The sequence below is a fragment of the Etheostoma cragini genome, chromosome 17 (genome assembly GCF_013103735.1).
Source record: "Etheostoma cragini isolate CJK2018 chromosome 17, CSU_Ecrag_1.0, whole genome shotgun sequence".
In the NCBI taxonomy this organism is placed as follows: Eukaryota; Metazoa; Chordata; class Actinopteri; order Perciformes; family Percidae; genus Etheostoma; species Etheostoma cragini.
Genome location: NC_048423.1, coordinates 21,056,939 through 21,073,198, shown reverse-complemented (window position 1 = coordinate 21,073,198; position 16,260 = coordinate 21,056,939). Strand labels below are relative to the sequence as shown.

Below are 16,260 nucleotides of genomic sequence, written 5' to 3'. Positions count from 1 at the left end.
AGTAATAATTACCCCCCTTACAGTGGGGTAATTAGTTCAAGTGGGCGTGGCCTATGGGCCAATGTTTGGATTAACCACTTCCACTCAAGTGAAGTACTTGAAATTAACAGGGTAGATGTACAATGGGTAGCCAATCAGACCTACCAAATATTACACATGTTGACCAGTAGGTGGCGCTACAATGACGTCAAACGTGTTTTTGCCTATAACTCCTACATTATACATCATACATTATACACATTAAAAATCTTGATGTCCATGTGTTCACTACATCAAGCTGAGTCAAATGATATAGGCCAGGCCCATTTACATCCAAAAGTATTTTCGCAATATTGCGACAAGTGCAAAACCAACTTTTACGAACTTGTCTTAGGCCGTGCGACAGATCTGCACAAAACCTGGTGTATAGCATCTCCAGATGGTCCTATCAAAAAGTTGTATGAAGAATTTTGCTACGTTAATGTGTAGTAATGTGCGTTAATTTGACGACCGAACAAAGTTTCTGTAGTAAGCTACCACACACATATCACATCCTATCTCAGCCAAATTAAATGGTATCAATATACAACTTTGGGAGAGTGTTCAACATGCATCCCCAATGCTTTCAGACGTTAGGGGGCGCTATAATTAACGTTTATTGGTTTCGTCAAAACACTCAATGTATTTAAATGGGAAATTTGCAATTGCAACATCTCTCCCACAATCAATGCTATCGATACCAAACCTGTGAAGGTTGTTTATCATGAGCGGGGGCTCTGTACCAAATATGGTAAAGATAGGCCTGTACGCTGTAATCAACGTATAACATTTCCCCGGGTCACTGGGGACGACTTGCGCGGGGAGGCTTGGACCCCGTTGTCACTGCTTGCAGTTCTAGTTTATTTTACCTTCAGCTAAGGCACTCAAGGCGTATGGCAGGCCTTTGCCCATCCATCCTATTTGGAAGTCGTTTACTGTGCAGCCTAAAAACCGTGGTATGGTATCCAGGCTTTATCAGTTCTTATTCACCACAATTTCATTCATAGGATATAACTCAACCTTGTAAAAATGCAGCACATAAAAATAATTATCAACCCTTTATGCACTTTCTGGCCAAATAAAGCTCAAGGTACATTTCTTCATACGATATGGGAGTTCTCTCTTGTTGGTCTGTTCTGGAACAATATTGCATCCAAAGTTTCCTCCTTGATTAATGTTACTGCGCCTGTTACTGTCAATGTTTTGATTCTGAATGACCAGTTAGCTTTCAGCTTTCTAAAGCTCAAAACCGTGCAGTGTTTGCTAGACTTACAGCTGCTAAGAGAATCATTGCAATATGACTTACCTGTTTGTGCAAGGATCCTTTCTTTTTTGGATGTCACATACATTGAACTCTCTACAGGTTAGGGTTAGTTTAGCCCTGGGGAAGACTAGCCTTTTCTTTTTTTTGCGTGTATGATTGGTAGCCTGGTCCTACCAGACTCTCGTACATTTCATTTGTAAAGAGAGTCTGGCCACTCTCCATTGAGTAGTGTTGACTTCCTTGAAGGCAGGTACTCCGTTGAAGTTTAAAACTATTGGACCTGCCCAGAGCCAATTTGGATGTGCCATAACCAATCACTAACGTTTGGTTATGTCATGTGCATGTGCAAGAGGGGAGACCAACGAGGCTTATATTTAGCATTGCTAGCATTAGGCTCAAAGCGTTACCCAGCCGACTCCTTCACAACTAACGGAGCGAGCTGGAAAATCAAACTTTTCCCAAACCGCGTGGGGAGGAAGGCCACAACATCGTGGCCACCAACAAAACTCAGCAAAGATTTTTCTTGCTCAGGCTTTAGCTTCTAATTAGCAGCTGGATAAAGCTGGATCTGCAGCGTTGCCACAACGGGCCGAATGGCTTTGCTCACATCTTTCTCCGCCACCAATACGGAAACATAACTCAAACTAGCCCACAACTTCAATGCATGGTTCTCAGCCACTCCCTCTGTTCACTGATTGGACCGCCAAAAACTTTGGTCGAGATAACCCAAGACTATACCAAGACTATACCGTAAACCCAGACGGAGTACTGAAGCAAAAGGAAAATTGAGCGTAAGTATATAGGTAGGCAGAACCGGACTATGTTATTGGATTTTGGAGAGGGAAATCAGGTAGAAATACGCTGGTTGACTAGCATGACACCATTGTATTCATATAATAATTAATCCAGGCTAACGTGAATGACAGTGACTGCGTTTTGCTTCCTCTAAATTTCAGGTTGTGGTTGACTAGCGGGGTAAGCTCGTTAGTTTGACAAATTGAACAGAGCTGCATGTCACGCGCACTAGCAATAAACTCTGTGTATCCAAGAACAATTAAATCAGTGGAAATTACGTTAGATTAGACACAGACTTCTGTAGTAGATTAGTGTTACGTTACGTTAGTTGGGACAGACGGACCCCTTGGGTCTTTAGGCTAACCATACTAGTTTTAGCCTAGGTGGTAGCAGCTTTCTGCTTGTGTCTTTAGGCTAACTATATTAGCTTTAGCCTGGCTGGCAGCAGCTTTCTGCTGCCAGACATGGCTTTCAACTTTCGACACACACGGACTAACGGCACATACACACACTGCCCACATGGCTACCTGTCTTACAGGGGAAGGGTTTGGACGGTAATAATCATGTAAAAGGTTAACAGTGGAAGTTTACTTTTCTATCAAGAAGCAAAAAAGGATTATGTCAACATTGCAACGTCCTGCGATGTCACTATCGCACATGTGTACATCGCGATGTTGATGCTAAAAGACCATATCGTTAGCCCTAGCACATACCACTTACATCAATGAAAAGTAAAACCTCTGAAAATTAATTTAGCAGTTTATGCTTGTTGAGTTTTGGATTTGGCCAACAAAGGTCATTTGTCATTAATATTAACATATGGTAACACTGTACTTGTTTTCCACATAAAAGTGAGATGACATTGTCATGAACACATGACATAAACCCTAACCATAAGTTGTCATGACAAAACCAAATGACACTTACTAAAAGGTTATGTCATAACCGTTTATGACTTGTTTAGGTTATGACACGTGTCTTGTCACTCTTATGTACACACTTTCAAGTAAAGTGTAACCTAACTTATTAACATCCCTATAACATTCAGTATCATTTCCCTAACATCCTTTGCAGTTATGTTAGGATCCACCTTTTGACATCTCAGAACCAACATGCAAACCAAGCAACATTGTTCAGCCAGCTGTAGTACATAAACAATGGATAAAATTAAAGATACAGTCAGTAGAATTAGATTACTAAATATTATCAATATTAAACCATTTGTTTTGAAAGACATACAATATCAATTGTCACAACAACAAAAACAGTGGGAATTCTACAGCCAACACTGATGTAGAATAGTTATGGCAATGACTTTAACCAATCCCATTGACTCAAGTCTGGACAAATGAAGAAAACATTGATCCACAACCAGTTATGGTGCTACTCTTCCAATAAGGGTGGAGGAGAGAGTTTCAGTTGGAAAATCTCTGTTCCTGGTTGACCTGGAATTAGAAGCCCTGACTTGTCATTGCTATGGCAGTGGGCAAGTTCTGAAAGGATGGACAACTGGAAGAAAGAGAGAGAAAAAATTATTAGAGTGTGTACACACAAAAATAGACATTGTGACAAATATTTGGATTTGAGAGATAGTATAAGGTTTATGAAAATAAATGATATAATGTATATCCAGAGTTTATCTATATCCCTGATGCACACTGCCCTAAATATGTGTGGAGAAAAGCTAGTGTGCAGTTTTAGCTGCTTTGGCAATATTGATTTCTGATCTGTCATGCCAATAAATTATTTTATCTCCATCTGATTCTGAAGAACCATCTGTGTTTCAAGATATTCACTCCGTTTTCACCTGGCATTAACATCCACTTTCAGTGATCAGATCACAAGGCTGTGAGAAAAGTGAGAAAAAAAACCCGGAGCCTGAAACTTCTTTTTTTGGAGGGGGGGGGTGTCCACAGTGTAATGTTTCGATATGCACTCATTGACGTTAATTAGACTGGCAAGACATTTAAAGTCCTTCTAACATTACACTATAACAAAAGTCATAATTTTTAAGAAGTAAAGTTTTGGATACATTTTTTACTTCTTCCAACCATATATTAAATTAAGAGTCCATGTTGATTTTCCTATTGCAAAAAAATAATCCTACATTGAATCATTGTGAAACAAAACATTCTAGATGTTCTGTTGTTACTTTGTTACATCATCAAAAAGCGAATATACTGTATATGCATGATTTTGTCCATATTGACATTTGTTGCTTCATGTACATTTATAAAAAACTTAGCTTTGTTTAACTTTTCAAATAGCTAGACGTCTAAACTCTGGGACAAGGCCGATATGTTTAGTGGCCTTGCTGATTCCAATTAGACAGCTTCGTCAAGGCAGTTTGAGCTTTAGATACATTTAACACAGTGACCATTGTTAATGACAAATCGTGTTCCGCTATGAACGTGCAACACAGCTTTTTTTTTTCACAAACACAATCGGTAAGCGAAGGCGGTCGATGCCGGTAACGTACTCGTATGACCGAGTGCACGGAACGAAGCTTTGTGACTATAGCCAACATCTAATGACAAGCAAGCACTTTCTTACAGCTGCTGTCGTACAGTGAGTATCATCCTTGAACATACGCTGCAGCCGGGTGCTATATTTGAGGCACCAAGTGCTAAACGGCTTCCCGTCTCCTCCCTTTTACTCTTGTGCTCTATTCATGCCCATCGCCATTTGATTTTAACTCCTTTCTCAACTAAAGCTGTATCTACATTTTTTTAGCCAAGTTACCACGGAGACCACACACTGCTCTCGCTTTTCGGCAAGGACCCGCCCTACTTTGCATCTGACTGGCTAGAACTTGTTTCATTGGTAGGTGGAAGTTTGATAATTGGTTAAACCTAGCGCATAAAAAACAAATCCTATGTGGACTTTTTCATTTATTTTTCTAAAATAGTCATACCCCAGAAATCCAGCAAGAGGCCGGAGTATATTAAGCTCTTCGTTGGTTAGAGTTGCGTTCCTCTCATATGATTGGTAAGTGAAATCAATTGACTCACATGCAAGTTCCCAAATTTATTTACTTAATATTTTTCCTCACGGCCGCACACCGGAGATCCGGCACAGTGCCGAAGACTTTAAGCCCTGGGATCATAAGTGGACAGCTCTAAGTACAGGTGCAAACATTCTAAAGACCCATTCAGGATGCAGGAGAGCAGATTTAAAAATCCACATTTGGAGGTTGTTTGACTGCAGGTGTCCACAGTAAGAACGGTTATATGACTTTGGACAAATTAAATTTAAAATGTCATCTTTGTCTTGTCGCCTGACTGTAGATTTCCTTATGTTGGCACACTTTTAAAGCATTTGGTCGGTACATAGACAGACTGTGGGCAATGCCTTTACATTTTTCACTTGATTTAAGTTAAAGTATAAACTGGGATTATAAACACTCACACACAACCAGCCTATGTGCAAAAGGAAAAGGATGTATGCGTTTATTTGCGAAGAAATTAGATACGATCACAAGTGATAACTGAGGATGCATTTGGAAACACATTCTACAGACAGGAAAAAAACAAAGCATTTCTATGATGTGATTGGTTATTAGTAATTAAGTAATGTAAACTGCCACAGACAGTGTCCTTACCCTGGATGGTCCTCGGTATAAACAGCGTAGCTGATCCCAGGACTGTTCCTGCTGAAGGTCCAATGTTGCGTCAACAACCACCTGGGCCACAACAACCAAAAGAATTTAGTTAAAGCATTAAGCCTTAATTTGAAACATGGCATACAGAGTTCAAATAGTGCCGCTTTAACATAATGAGAACAGCTGTAGCGCAAGTTTTATTTATAAATAGATATGTAATAAGAACAAGGCAACAAGGTTGATTTTAAGGGGTAGACAAAACAAGTAATGCAATACAGTAGCGCTAGCAGTAGTGAATATCAATTGATTAGGACTGTTTTCATTAGAACAACCCTTGCGCAGTGGCACAAAGTCGCAAACAGCCTTCTTTACCGTGTAGCCCAAATTGCAGTTTGCCCTTTAGATGACTGCAAAAATCTGGTATTTGCTAACACATGAGCAAGGAGCCAGTAAACATGTTTATTTTTGTGGAGCAGTTTGATGGTAATACCTCGCATTTATTACCTGTCATTTGGAGATGTATTTATACTTTGTGGATCTGACAAAACCTTACCTTCTTCCTGTGAGCCTCTGCTCTTGCGTCATGATACACTGATGTTACACGAGTCTGAGACAGAGAGAAGAACAGGACTGTGTCAGGATTGTTAGCTACTGGAAGACTGTGCTTGGATTGAAAGCAGTGTTATAGTAACGAAATACAACTGTCAGAAAATTAATCTGCTGTACCTGTTATGTAAACACAAAATTGCAGGTTAACTATTATGGCGTTTTTCCACTGCTGGTAACAGCTTGCCTCGGCTCGCCTCGGCCCATTATGCTTCCGTTTTCCATTGCAGATTGAGTAAAGCCTCAGCGTGGCTGGTCACTATAGCAACGCGTGATGACGTAATTTTCAGCGCGGCTCACAACAGCACGTCGTCTAGCTGCCGCAGCCAGAAGAAATGTTTTGTTTCAAAAGAAGCTGAAGGAAGCGACGAAAATCACCGCTAAAAAAAACAGGAGTTTGGGAATACCGACGGAGTTCAGACGTCAACATGACGGTTGTTCGCCAACACAAAAGGGTAAGTTGAGTTTCCTGGTAACGTTAGCTAACATTTGCATGTGTTCAGCGTAGCAGTCAGTATTTACTATACGCTATAAAAAGTACATGAACGTTAGCAACCATGATTACACACCAACATGTTTGCTGTGTACTGTTTGTGTTTCAGAGCATTCACGCTTTGCAAAACCGCCGCCGCAGACCGTCTGGTGGGCGATGTCCGACCGGTGAAATCTCTGGTTGGGACCTACTGGGCTTTGTATAATCTTTATGAGAGTCACGGACAGGCTTATGACAACGACTGGGATGCATCTGGGCCAGCAGAGCGGGGGGACACTGTCACGGGGTGCAGAGGAAGAAGACCGGGAAGTTTGGGAGGGTTTGATGCACTACTTGAAAAGCTAAATAAAAACTTTTGTTATATATATATATATATATATTTTGTCTTGTTTTTTAAAGTAACAGTGTGCAATATTGGAAACGACATGAAGCCGCTAGTAGCCCGAACCGTTGAAAAGTGAGAATAGTGCAGAAAGTGGATAATCTGTCGGGGGTCCGGCTAGATTTGTTTTAAATGTCCCGTTTGTTCTGGAAACACACTCCGCACTCTTATTTGCTAAAAACGCAGTCATAAGTGACGACCAACCAGTAGTCTGCAGGTTTCCACGTCACCTTTTGGGCTCGCCTCGGCTCGCTTGGAACCTCGACTGAGGTAGTACTAAAAAAAAGTGCCTGGTAGCAGGTCCCAGGGACTTTTTTTCGTAATGGAAAACCAAAAAAAGCGAGTAGAGCCAAGGCGAGTCGAGTAGATACCACGCAGTGGAAAACCGCCATTAGACTAGTGTCCTACTTTTAATGGCACTATGACCAGACTGAAGCACAAAGTATAAACAGAGTGTAAACAAACTGAACAGGAGAGAGGGGACCGACCAAGAAGCCACCCGAGAAGTGTGAATCTTGGACTGCCTTTTATTTGTTCTTTGGGAAAAAAGGCTGCAAGACAACTGACTTGCTATGTCTTGTGTTGTGTTGTTGCTGTGTTAGCAAAGTTGTGGACTCACTCGTTTTAATAAGTAATGTAATCATAACAAATGCATGTGTACAGCTGTCCATATTAATTACAGCGAAGTAGAAATGAATTGCACTTAAATCTGTAGAGGTACCAAATCTAAAAATATGAAGTTACTCAGTGTTTGCTTTAAAATGTTTTTTCTAACATTTGTCTCTAGCAATAATTTGTGTTGTTACTTTATATATGGATACACTCCATGCATAACACACAACTGCAAATATTTATAAGCTCTGGACTTAAGGGCAGCTGCATTACTCCAGATGATAACTTGTAAACTGAGTAACAGCTCTCCACTGTGATGCTTAAAGGAACAAAGAACATGATTTAACATTGAATCGTCAACAATCCAATATATTTTAATTTAAATTGTTGATTTAAATAATAAATGAAGTCACGCTGCTTTGTCAACCATTTGGAAAATTATACACGCTCTCAAATCATGCTGTAGAAAAAAAAATGTATCCTGTGTGTATCATTCCTGCATGACCACAGATGTTTAATCAACTGCATGGAATAGATCCAACAAAACTCACTCATACAGGCTGGAAGAGGAATTGTCCATTACATTTAGGATGACCCCCGCAGCATGTACAGCGTAGCCCAATTCATACGTCCCGCAAATTGAGACTGTGTCACACATTATCAATGCTTGCTCAAAAAAAAAGGTTGGTCGCTCTATTTCTTCGAGCCCCAGGCAGCCAAACGAAAATTACTTGACAGTTCAGCTGTCAAGTAATGTTCGTTGCTGCCGCAGCAACACCCACGTGACACTACCCTCAGTTTTTCGTTGTTGCCATGATAGCGCACGCACGTGCATACAAAACACTGTGAAGGAACTTTTAGAAGCGCGCTTTCCAATTCGAAATATAGAGAAAGAGACGGAGTCTGAGGCACCGCCACCATCATTTAAAAAGAGAAAGTGTGGGTACAAGAAAGACTGGGAAAATTAATTTTTGTGGCTGAAAGTTGTTAAGGGGGATATCGAGAGGGCTTTGCAAAACCTCCTTCTCAATCGGACATCGAGGGGAATATGATATCAAACGACACAGACTCAGAAGAAACGTGTCCAACAGAAAGAGACATCCAAATCTATGGATGCTTTCCTCCGACCTAAAAACAACTTTCTAGCTGACAAAGTTACTGCTGCCAAGTGTGAATTACACTGTCCAACACGCTACATCATATCTAGCAGGAGATTGTGGCACAAAGCTAGCCCCAACAGTTTATCTGGACTCAGACATTGCCAAGAGAATGGCCTGTGGTTGGACGAAGGCAGAAGCCATTGTCACGGATGTGCTCGCCCCTGGCTCCGTCGAAGATTGCTTGAAAGTCCTCAAAAGACCACTGGATGAGCAACGAGAGGCAACAACCAAAGGCAAAGTTAAAATTATGTTCATGGATGTAGCATTGTTGTTTGTTAACCATTTGTCTAACATTAGCTACCTAATGTCAGCTAATCATCATCTGTGTGTGTGTCTCCACAGCCCACACGCCATTCTTCTTAGTGGCTTCAAATGTCTCTAATCATGGGACCACCAAGCTCATCCCACTGAAAGTGCGTTACTGGACGCCAGACTTGGGAGTACAGACAAAGGTCCTTGATTTCTATGATGACAGTGATGAAACATCTGCCGTGATTCACAACCAGATAGTCACCAAGCTGGAGGAAAACGGACTGGGACTAGACATGATATCTGCGCATTCTGCTAACAATGCTAGTGTGAATTACGGGAGATACAACTCTGTGTTCCAGAAACTGAAAGAGAACAATAATTGCATTTTAAAGGCAAACTGTGTGGCCCACCTTGTTCACAACAGTGCAAAACACGTAGGAGATCGGTTAAATATTCATCATCATCATCATCATCATCATCATCATCACTTTATTTATAAAGCGCTTTCACATCAGCAGTAGCCAAACAAAGTGCTGTACATGAAGGCAGCAAACATAGCAGTCACAATGTCATAAAATAATAAACTGGGGGTGAAGATCTACCCAATAACACTATTTAAAAACAGATAAGATCAAGTCTCAGTTTGGGTTGAAAGCCAAAGTGTAGAAGTGAGTTTTAAGAAGAGTTTTAAAAATTGGTATTGAGGAAGCCTGACGAATGGTCAAAGGTAGGGCATTCCATAACTTAGGAGCACAAAGTCCCCTCTAATATTGAAATTGAAAATGTCATCAACAAGACCTTTAGCCACTTCTACTAACGCATTGAGGAACTTAAGTCAATTCACACCTTTGTGGAGATAGAGTACTAGTCACTGCTTAGACATGTGCCCACAAGATGGCTGAGATTGTAGCCTGCAGTGAAGAGGCTTCATGACAGCTGGGCTCCTATAGAGACCTACTTTCTCTCATTGGGAGAGGACCAGTGCCCAAAGTCATTATGGCGGTTTTTCAAGGATGACCAGGATGGTGAGGGCAACCCCTCTGATCTCCAGGTAATTCATTTTGCACTCAACTTTTTTTTTTCATCTAATTATTATTAAATTAAAAACAGGGATTAGAGAAATTATGATAATGCAAACAGGACCACCACAAAGGATCATTGACTCTCCTTACTTCTTTTAGGTTTACCTGTCCTTCTTCAGCAATCCGCTAAAGATTTTCCACGACACTGTGTTGGTGCTGGAGTTAGAAGATGGGACTGTCTGTGAGCTCTACGATATGATGATATGAGACAACAGACTGATGGTTTCTTTGGGGCCCAGACGGGTGTACTCCTCCAGCAGTTGCCAGAAAGACAGGCAGCTGTGCTCAGAGAGGACATGTGCAACTTCTACCAGTCTCTCTCACCTACCTGGAGCAGTGCTATGACTTCTCAGACTCAAACTACCAGAAGAAAGTGGCTAGCCTGGCACTAAAGAAGAGCACATTACACATGTTTATGGGGAATAGGGCATTATTAATATACCTTGTAAGGTGGTATGTGCTAGAAATGGGTAAACCACTATTGGTGAGTCTGCCCGTGGGGTGGGGGCACCGCTGCGCCAGGCAGTGTCATGTTACAGAATGTAATGTAATGGACAATTCTGCTTCTAACCTGTAAGCGTGAACTCTCTGCTGAGTTCAATGATACCTCACATTAGATTCTAAAACAGACAGTTCTTTAGCTGAAAGGGTGTGTGGCTAAAGCATAGAGGGCAGGACAAAACCATTAACAATGAAAATGGAACTCTCTGAGTTCAATGATACCTTACACAATACTCTACCTTAAACGGTCAAAAGGAATAATAGAGGAGTTCGTTAGAGTAGGATATGTGGAAATGGCTATAATCGTACAAATTTTGAATTTTAATCCAAATTTGCGGACTTCTGGTTGGGTTTAGGGTAGACTCCACAGCGTTTGTTAAAATATGTAAATTTTCACCAGGATTGATGCTTGGTGAGTTTTTGAGTATGTTAAGCCCCTCAAAAAGCTGATTCATTTGCATTCATTTGAAAAAGAATAATAATTCCTTCAATTTCTATGGGGCCTTTGCAGCTGTCGGTGCTCAAGCCCTAACTAGAACTGCAAGCAGTTATGACGGGGTCCAAACCTTCATTGCGCCAGTTGCCCCAATGCGATTCAACCTCAGCGACCCGGAGGGTGCGCAAAGCGGAACCAAAGTGTAATGGGGGAGAGCCAAACTTCAGGAAATAAAGAGGTGTGAGCCTCAAGGTCGACAGTACATTGTCGTTGCAAATATCCCAGAGCCCTGAAGGACTTGTGACAAACTCTTATATAAAAGCTTGTAAAATATCAACCCTGTTAGGGATGAGCCAGATACTCGGCTGAAACGAGTATCCGGTACGGATAAAGCACTTTTGCCGAGTACAAGTATTATACGAGTAATGCAAGTCAATATCTGTACTCAGATTGAATAAAAATGTCCATTGACTGCGTTCTGTGATAGGCTAGTCACAGTGCTAGTCACAGCACCCCTCCCCTACACTGTTCTGTAATAGGCTAGTCCCAGCGCCCCTCCCCTACGCTATTTTCTGACAGGCTATTCCCAGCGCCCCTCCCTACACACACAGATTCCTTCTGTTGTTGTTTCTGACCGGCCATGCTCACTCACACACACTCAGGACATGGAGAAGTGAACAGCTCTCTCCCTCAGGTCCGTGGGGCTTTTCCGTTAACATTTAGGGTTTCTTCAAGCTTCAGGTTTGTTTTATACTTCGGTTCGAACTAGTACTTAGTAACAAGGAGACTTCTGGTAACCCTGGGTTTTGTTCAGACATAGTGCTTGGTAGAATGCGACTCGCGTTGCATCTCTGCGGTCTGAGGCTGCAGTTTTTTTGAGTGTCTGAAACTATCTTGCTGTGTTTTATAAAAAATAAATAAAAGGCAGTTGCCGTATAAATAAATAATATTACAAATTAAGATACACACACACAAACACATTCCAACCCCGCGCGCCCCTCTCTCTCTTTATTTCTCTCTCTGTATTTCTATCTCTCTCTCTCTCTCTCTCTCTCACACACACACTCTCTCTCTCTGTATCTCTTACTCATACACAGACACACACACTCACACATACCTGGTTTGAAAATAAAATTATGTAGGACAAGCTGAAGATGTGAAGGGGTGAGAGAGGGGAATGACAGGCTGCAAAGGGCCGCTACTACTGTACTGAGCCTTTGCACGCTCTACCAGGTAAGGTATTCAGGCGCCCCATAACTTTACATCTTTAATGTCTTTAGATGAGAAAGAAAAAATTTGAAGTCAATAAAAAGAACTCTTCAGGAGCAGTTTGTTAAAGTATGAAGCCTGGAAATGGTGAAAAATGTACACATTTGGCACAATTACAAAAAGGTGGTTTTCCTGTTGAGTTTAGGGTGCACCACCAAAGGCTTTTATGTATGTCTTAACATGTTACATACCGTAACAATTTTCATAAGTCTACATGAAACATTGTGCAGGGGCACATTTTTTGAAGTTTTGTATGAGGCGCTAGTGAGCCATTTATGCGTGCCTCTGATGCGTACCAAAATTTGTTGAATTTTAATGCATTTTAAACCCCTCAAAACAATGATTAATCTGGCAGAAGAATTCCAATTGGGCCTTCGCTGACCAATGTTATCGATGCTCGGGCCTCGGACTTGCAAGAAAATAGAGGTTTGAAAGCTGTTTTTAAAGGTCCAATATTATGCTAATTTCCATGTGGATAGCTTTACTAATACTGTATTTTGGATTTCCACAAGAACATGTTTGCATGGTTCGATGTTAAAACAAACGTTATTTTTCCTCATAATATCTGTCTGACTATACTGATGGCTCATTTCAAGGCACTGTTTCAGAAAACAGGCTAGTTTCATTTCTCTGCGGCCTGAGCATTTTGAACTTTCAGTTTTAATATAGCTTTATAATAAAAAAGACACAAAGAGTTAAAAATCAACGCCTTCTGTAGAAACCAATAACACCAGACTTATGCATTGAGCTAAGGTATAGTTATTCTCTCGTCTCTATTCAGATCTTTCTTTCTTTGTAAGTACAAAAATACCTGTGCCAGGGACGTGCTACGGCCTCTTTTTGTCTCAGTGGAAAGCCCGCCCCTTCCTCCTTGGCTGGAGGAACACTTGTAGCAGCGCCACCGCTGTTGCACCTCTGAACTAAAGCCCCACCCAGAGTCCTTCTGCTGCAGGCAGTGTAAGTGGTACAGGTGGCCACAGCTGTCAAGACACACATAAACATACATTAGCAGCTGTAAAAAAAAAAAAGTATTAAGGTTGTCAAAATTAACACAATAAGAAGTTAACACAAATTCCTTTCCCACTAATTTTTTTGAGGTGTGATTAACGCGTTGTGTGATTTTGGCCGTAGTTCGGGAAATTGGGATGTGATGCAGCATAAATGCTTTTTCCCAAAGACATACATGGCAAAAAGACATCTGTGAAACAGTAGATACATTTGTTACCGTCACAACCAGCGCAAAATGAGTCATTTGCTGTAAGAATCTGATCCATGTGGACCGTTAACATTTGGAAAGTCTAGAATAGGCAAATGATTAAATCATTTAATCCCCATTCATTCCAACAGAGGTTTTTAGTGCTCCTGCTCTATGGGCCGCAGAATGATGAAGCAGTGCAGATCATCTGGGTAGTTCTAGGCTCCTCAAAGGCTTAATGGGCTACTGAGCAACTCCCTTTCTCTCCAAGAGCCTTAAGAAGGTAGACGCTAATCAGATATGTGATTTTCTACATAGCAATAGTTTATTTGAGGATTTTTAGTCAGGATTTAGATTACAACAAAGCACAGAGACAGCACTAGTGACAATAATTAACGACCTTCTAACTGCTTCAGACAAAGGACTCGTCTCCTTCTTACTAGATCTTACTAGATCTTACTAGATCTTAGTGCTGCATTCAACACTATTGACCATGCCATCCTGTTATAGTGACTCAACATGTAGTTAGCAGTAAAGGAATAGCACTAAGCTGGTTTAAATCCTATTTATCTGATCAATCTTAATTTGTTAAAGGGTTCAGAGTAATTTCATCCTAGGGTCCTTTGCACCATGACCCCGAGCAATCCGCTCCCCCCAGAAGTTTTATCCCCTTGCATTATTAGTGGGGTAATTTACGAGATACACATTTGGTTCCATTAGCGCCTGCACTAAGCCATTCAGCTAATAGCGTCAGTGAGGTCTAGATTAGGACTGTAATTAAAGCTGATTCTGGTTTTCAACTTTGCCACAGAAGCCATTTGTCTCTTAACTGTTAGCCCAGGAACTAAACAGCTCCAGTGTGTGTTACCTGAAAACAATGATCTTCTCAGCTGAGTCCTGCCTCCTCTTGTACAGCTGGAGGCAGATGTTACAGTGGTCTTGTCGTGGGTGAAGTCCCCTTGAGACAGCAGCACGTAGGTGAGCCAGGGACCAGTGGAGGTCATGGTTCAACAGACTGGTGGTTGTTTCAAGTAAAGTCTAAAAACAAAAAAGACTGCATGATTAAAGGCCAATCTTTATTGATTTACCATGTTTATTACAAATACATTCACATATGCAATACAAAAAAATTTATAATAGTATAATTTTATTTATAGTATCAAATCATAACAAGAGTTATCTCAAGACACTTTACAGATAGAGTACTTCTAGTCCACACTATAATTTACAAAGACCCAACAATGCCAATAATTCCCCCAAGAGCTAGCATTTAGTCATCATCAAGGAAAAACTTCCCTTTAGGGAGACCCTGGCTCTTAGTAGGCGGTGTTTGACAGTGCTGGTTGGGGGTGTGATGAACAGTGACAATTATAGTCACAATAAAAGGTAATGGAACTATGACTAGAACTTGTAGTATACCGCTGTAGAAACCAACAGCAAAACCAACCTTTAAAGAGTTTATTATGACAAAACAAAGGAAGCCCAAGTCAACGGATATCCGGCCTAAATGAGTGAAATCCGGTGGCGCCACTTTGACAGGGAATAACTTTACATCTGAAGCGTTTAAATACTCTATTTGTCCACGGTTTATTTCTAAAGAAACACAAAAATGTATAAAAGGCTCCTTTATCTTGTAACTCACATTATGGCACTGTAGCAGGTGTTTTTGTAAAAATTGGCTAATGATTGTGTCGTAATGTGACTTACTGTTGCACAGTAGAGGAATCACCGTATAGTACAGGGTAATCTTGCAGACAGTTTGGACTTACATTAGCTGTTTAGGTTTAATTACTAATGTTAACTAGCATTTTATTTAGCAATAATTAGCCTGTGCCTATGTTATCTCCTTAGATATACCAACGCTCTCCGTCACTGCAAGATTGGGAATGATTGAGATTTGTCTTGGCACAGCTACCAGAAGACCTACAACATTCAGACAGGTTGGCCACGTCACATCTTGATCTGTTGGTCCATTTCTTTAATATGTCTATGATATAGACTAGTAAGGGTGTGACAGCTTTCAGCCCTATCATCTGAATTGTGGTTCAGGCATTGCTCTATTGTTTACTTAACATACACAGTGCTTTACCTGCTCATAGTTAAAAGTGTCCAGCATACCCAGAATAAGACCTTGGATCTCTGCCAGCTTTCCTTTCCCATAGACTGGGTCCTGATTGACACAAGCATGCAGTCAGCATCACATGTCTTGAGTACACAATATACAGCATATTATCATCCCTTTATGAAATCACAGATTACAACCCTTCTGTCCACATTTATTGTTTTTAACAATAATATGTTCCCCAGCCTGCCTATGGTTCCCCCAGTGGCTAGAATTGGCAATAGGTGTAAACTGAGCCCTGGGTATCCTGCTCTGCCTTTGAGGGTGTTTTCACACCAACAACCTTTAGTTCGGTTGGATCAAACTAGAGTTTGTTGTGTACATTGGGGGTGAGTCACTGGACTGGATACGATTTGGTACTCAATTGTCTTTGCTTCTTAAAACCCAGATCATCAAGAGATCCATTTCAAATTATACCCACAAGACTTACCTCACTCCTAGGAGAAACTTTCACATTAAACGTTTAACATCC

At 41.0% G+C, this 16,260-nt stretch overlaps 1 protein-coding gene across 1 annotated transcript in view; it reads right to left on the bottom strand.

The window, feature by feature from the left end:
- Nucleotides 1–3,104: 3,104 nt before the first annotated feature.
- The window catches only part of vps8 (VPS8 subunit of CORVET complex), a gene marked incomplete at its 5' end in the record, with an annotated part of 73,772 nt that continues 60,616 nt past the window's right edge, over nucleotides 3,105–16,260 (bottom strand). The window contains 6 exons of the mRNA XM_034898536.1: nucleotides 3,105–3,586; nucleotides 5,679–5,759; nucleotides 6,232–6,285; nucleotides 13,283–13,451; nucleotides 14,535–14,704; nucleotides 15,756–15,836. Of these exons, the coding sequence (XP_034754427.1) occupies nucleotides 3,461–3,586; nucleotides 5,679–5,759; nucleotides 6,232–6,285; nucleotides 13,283–13,451; nucleotides 14,535–14,704; nucleotides 15,756–15,836 (681 nt within the window). The remainder of the gene's footprint in view (nucleotides 3,587–5,678; nucleotides 5,760–6,231; nucleotides 6,286–13,282; nucleotides 13,452–14,534; nucleotides 14,705–15,755; nucleotides 15,837–16,260) is intronic.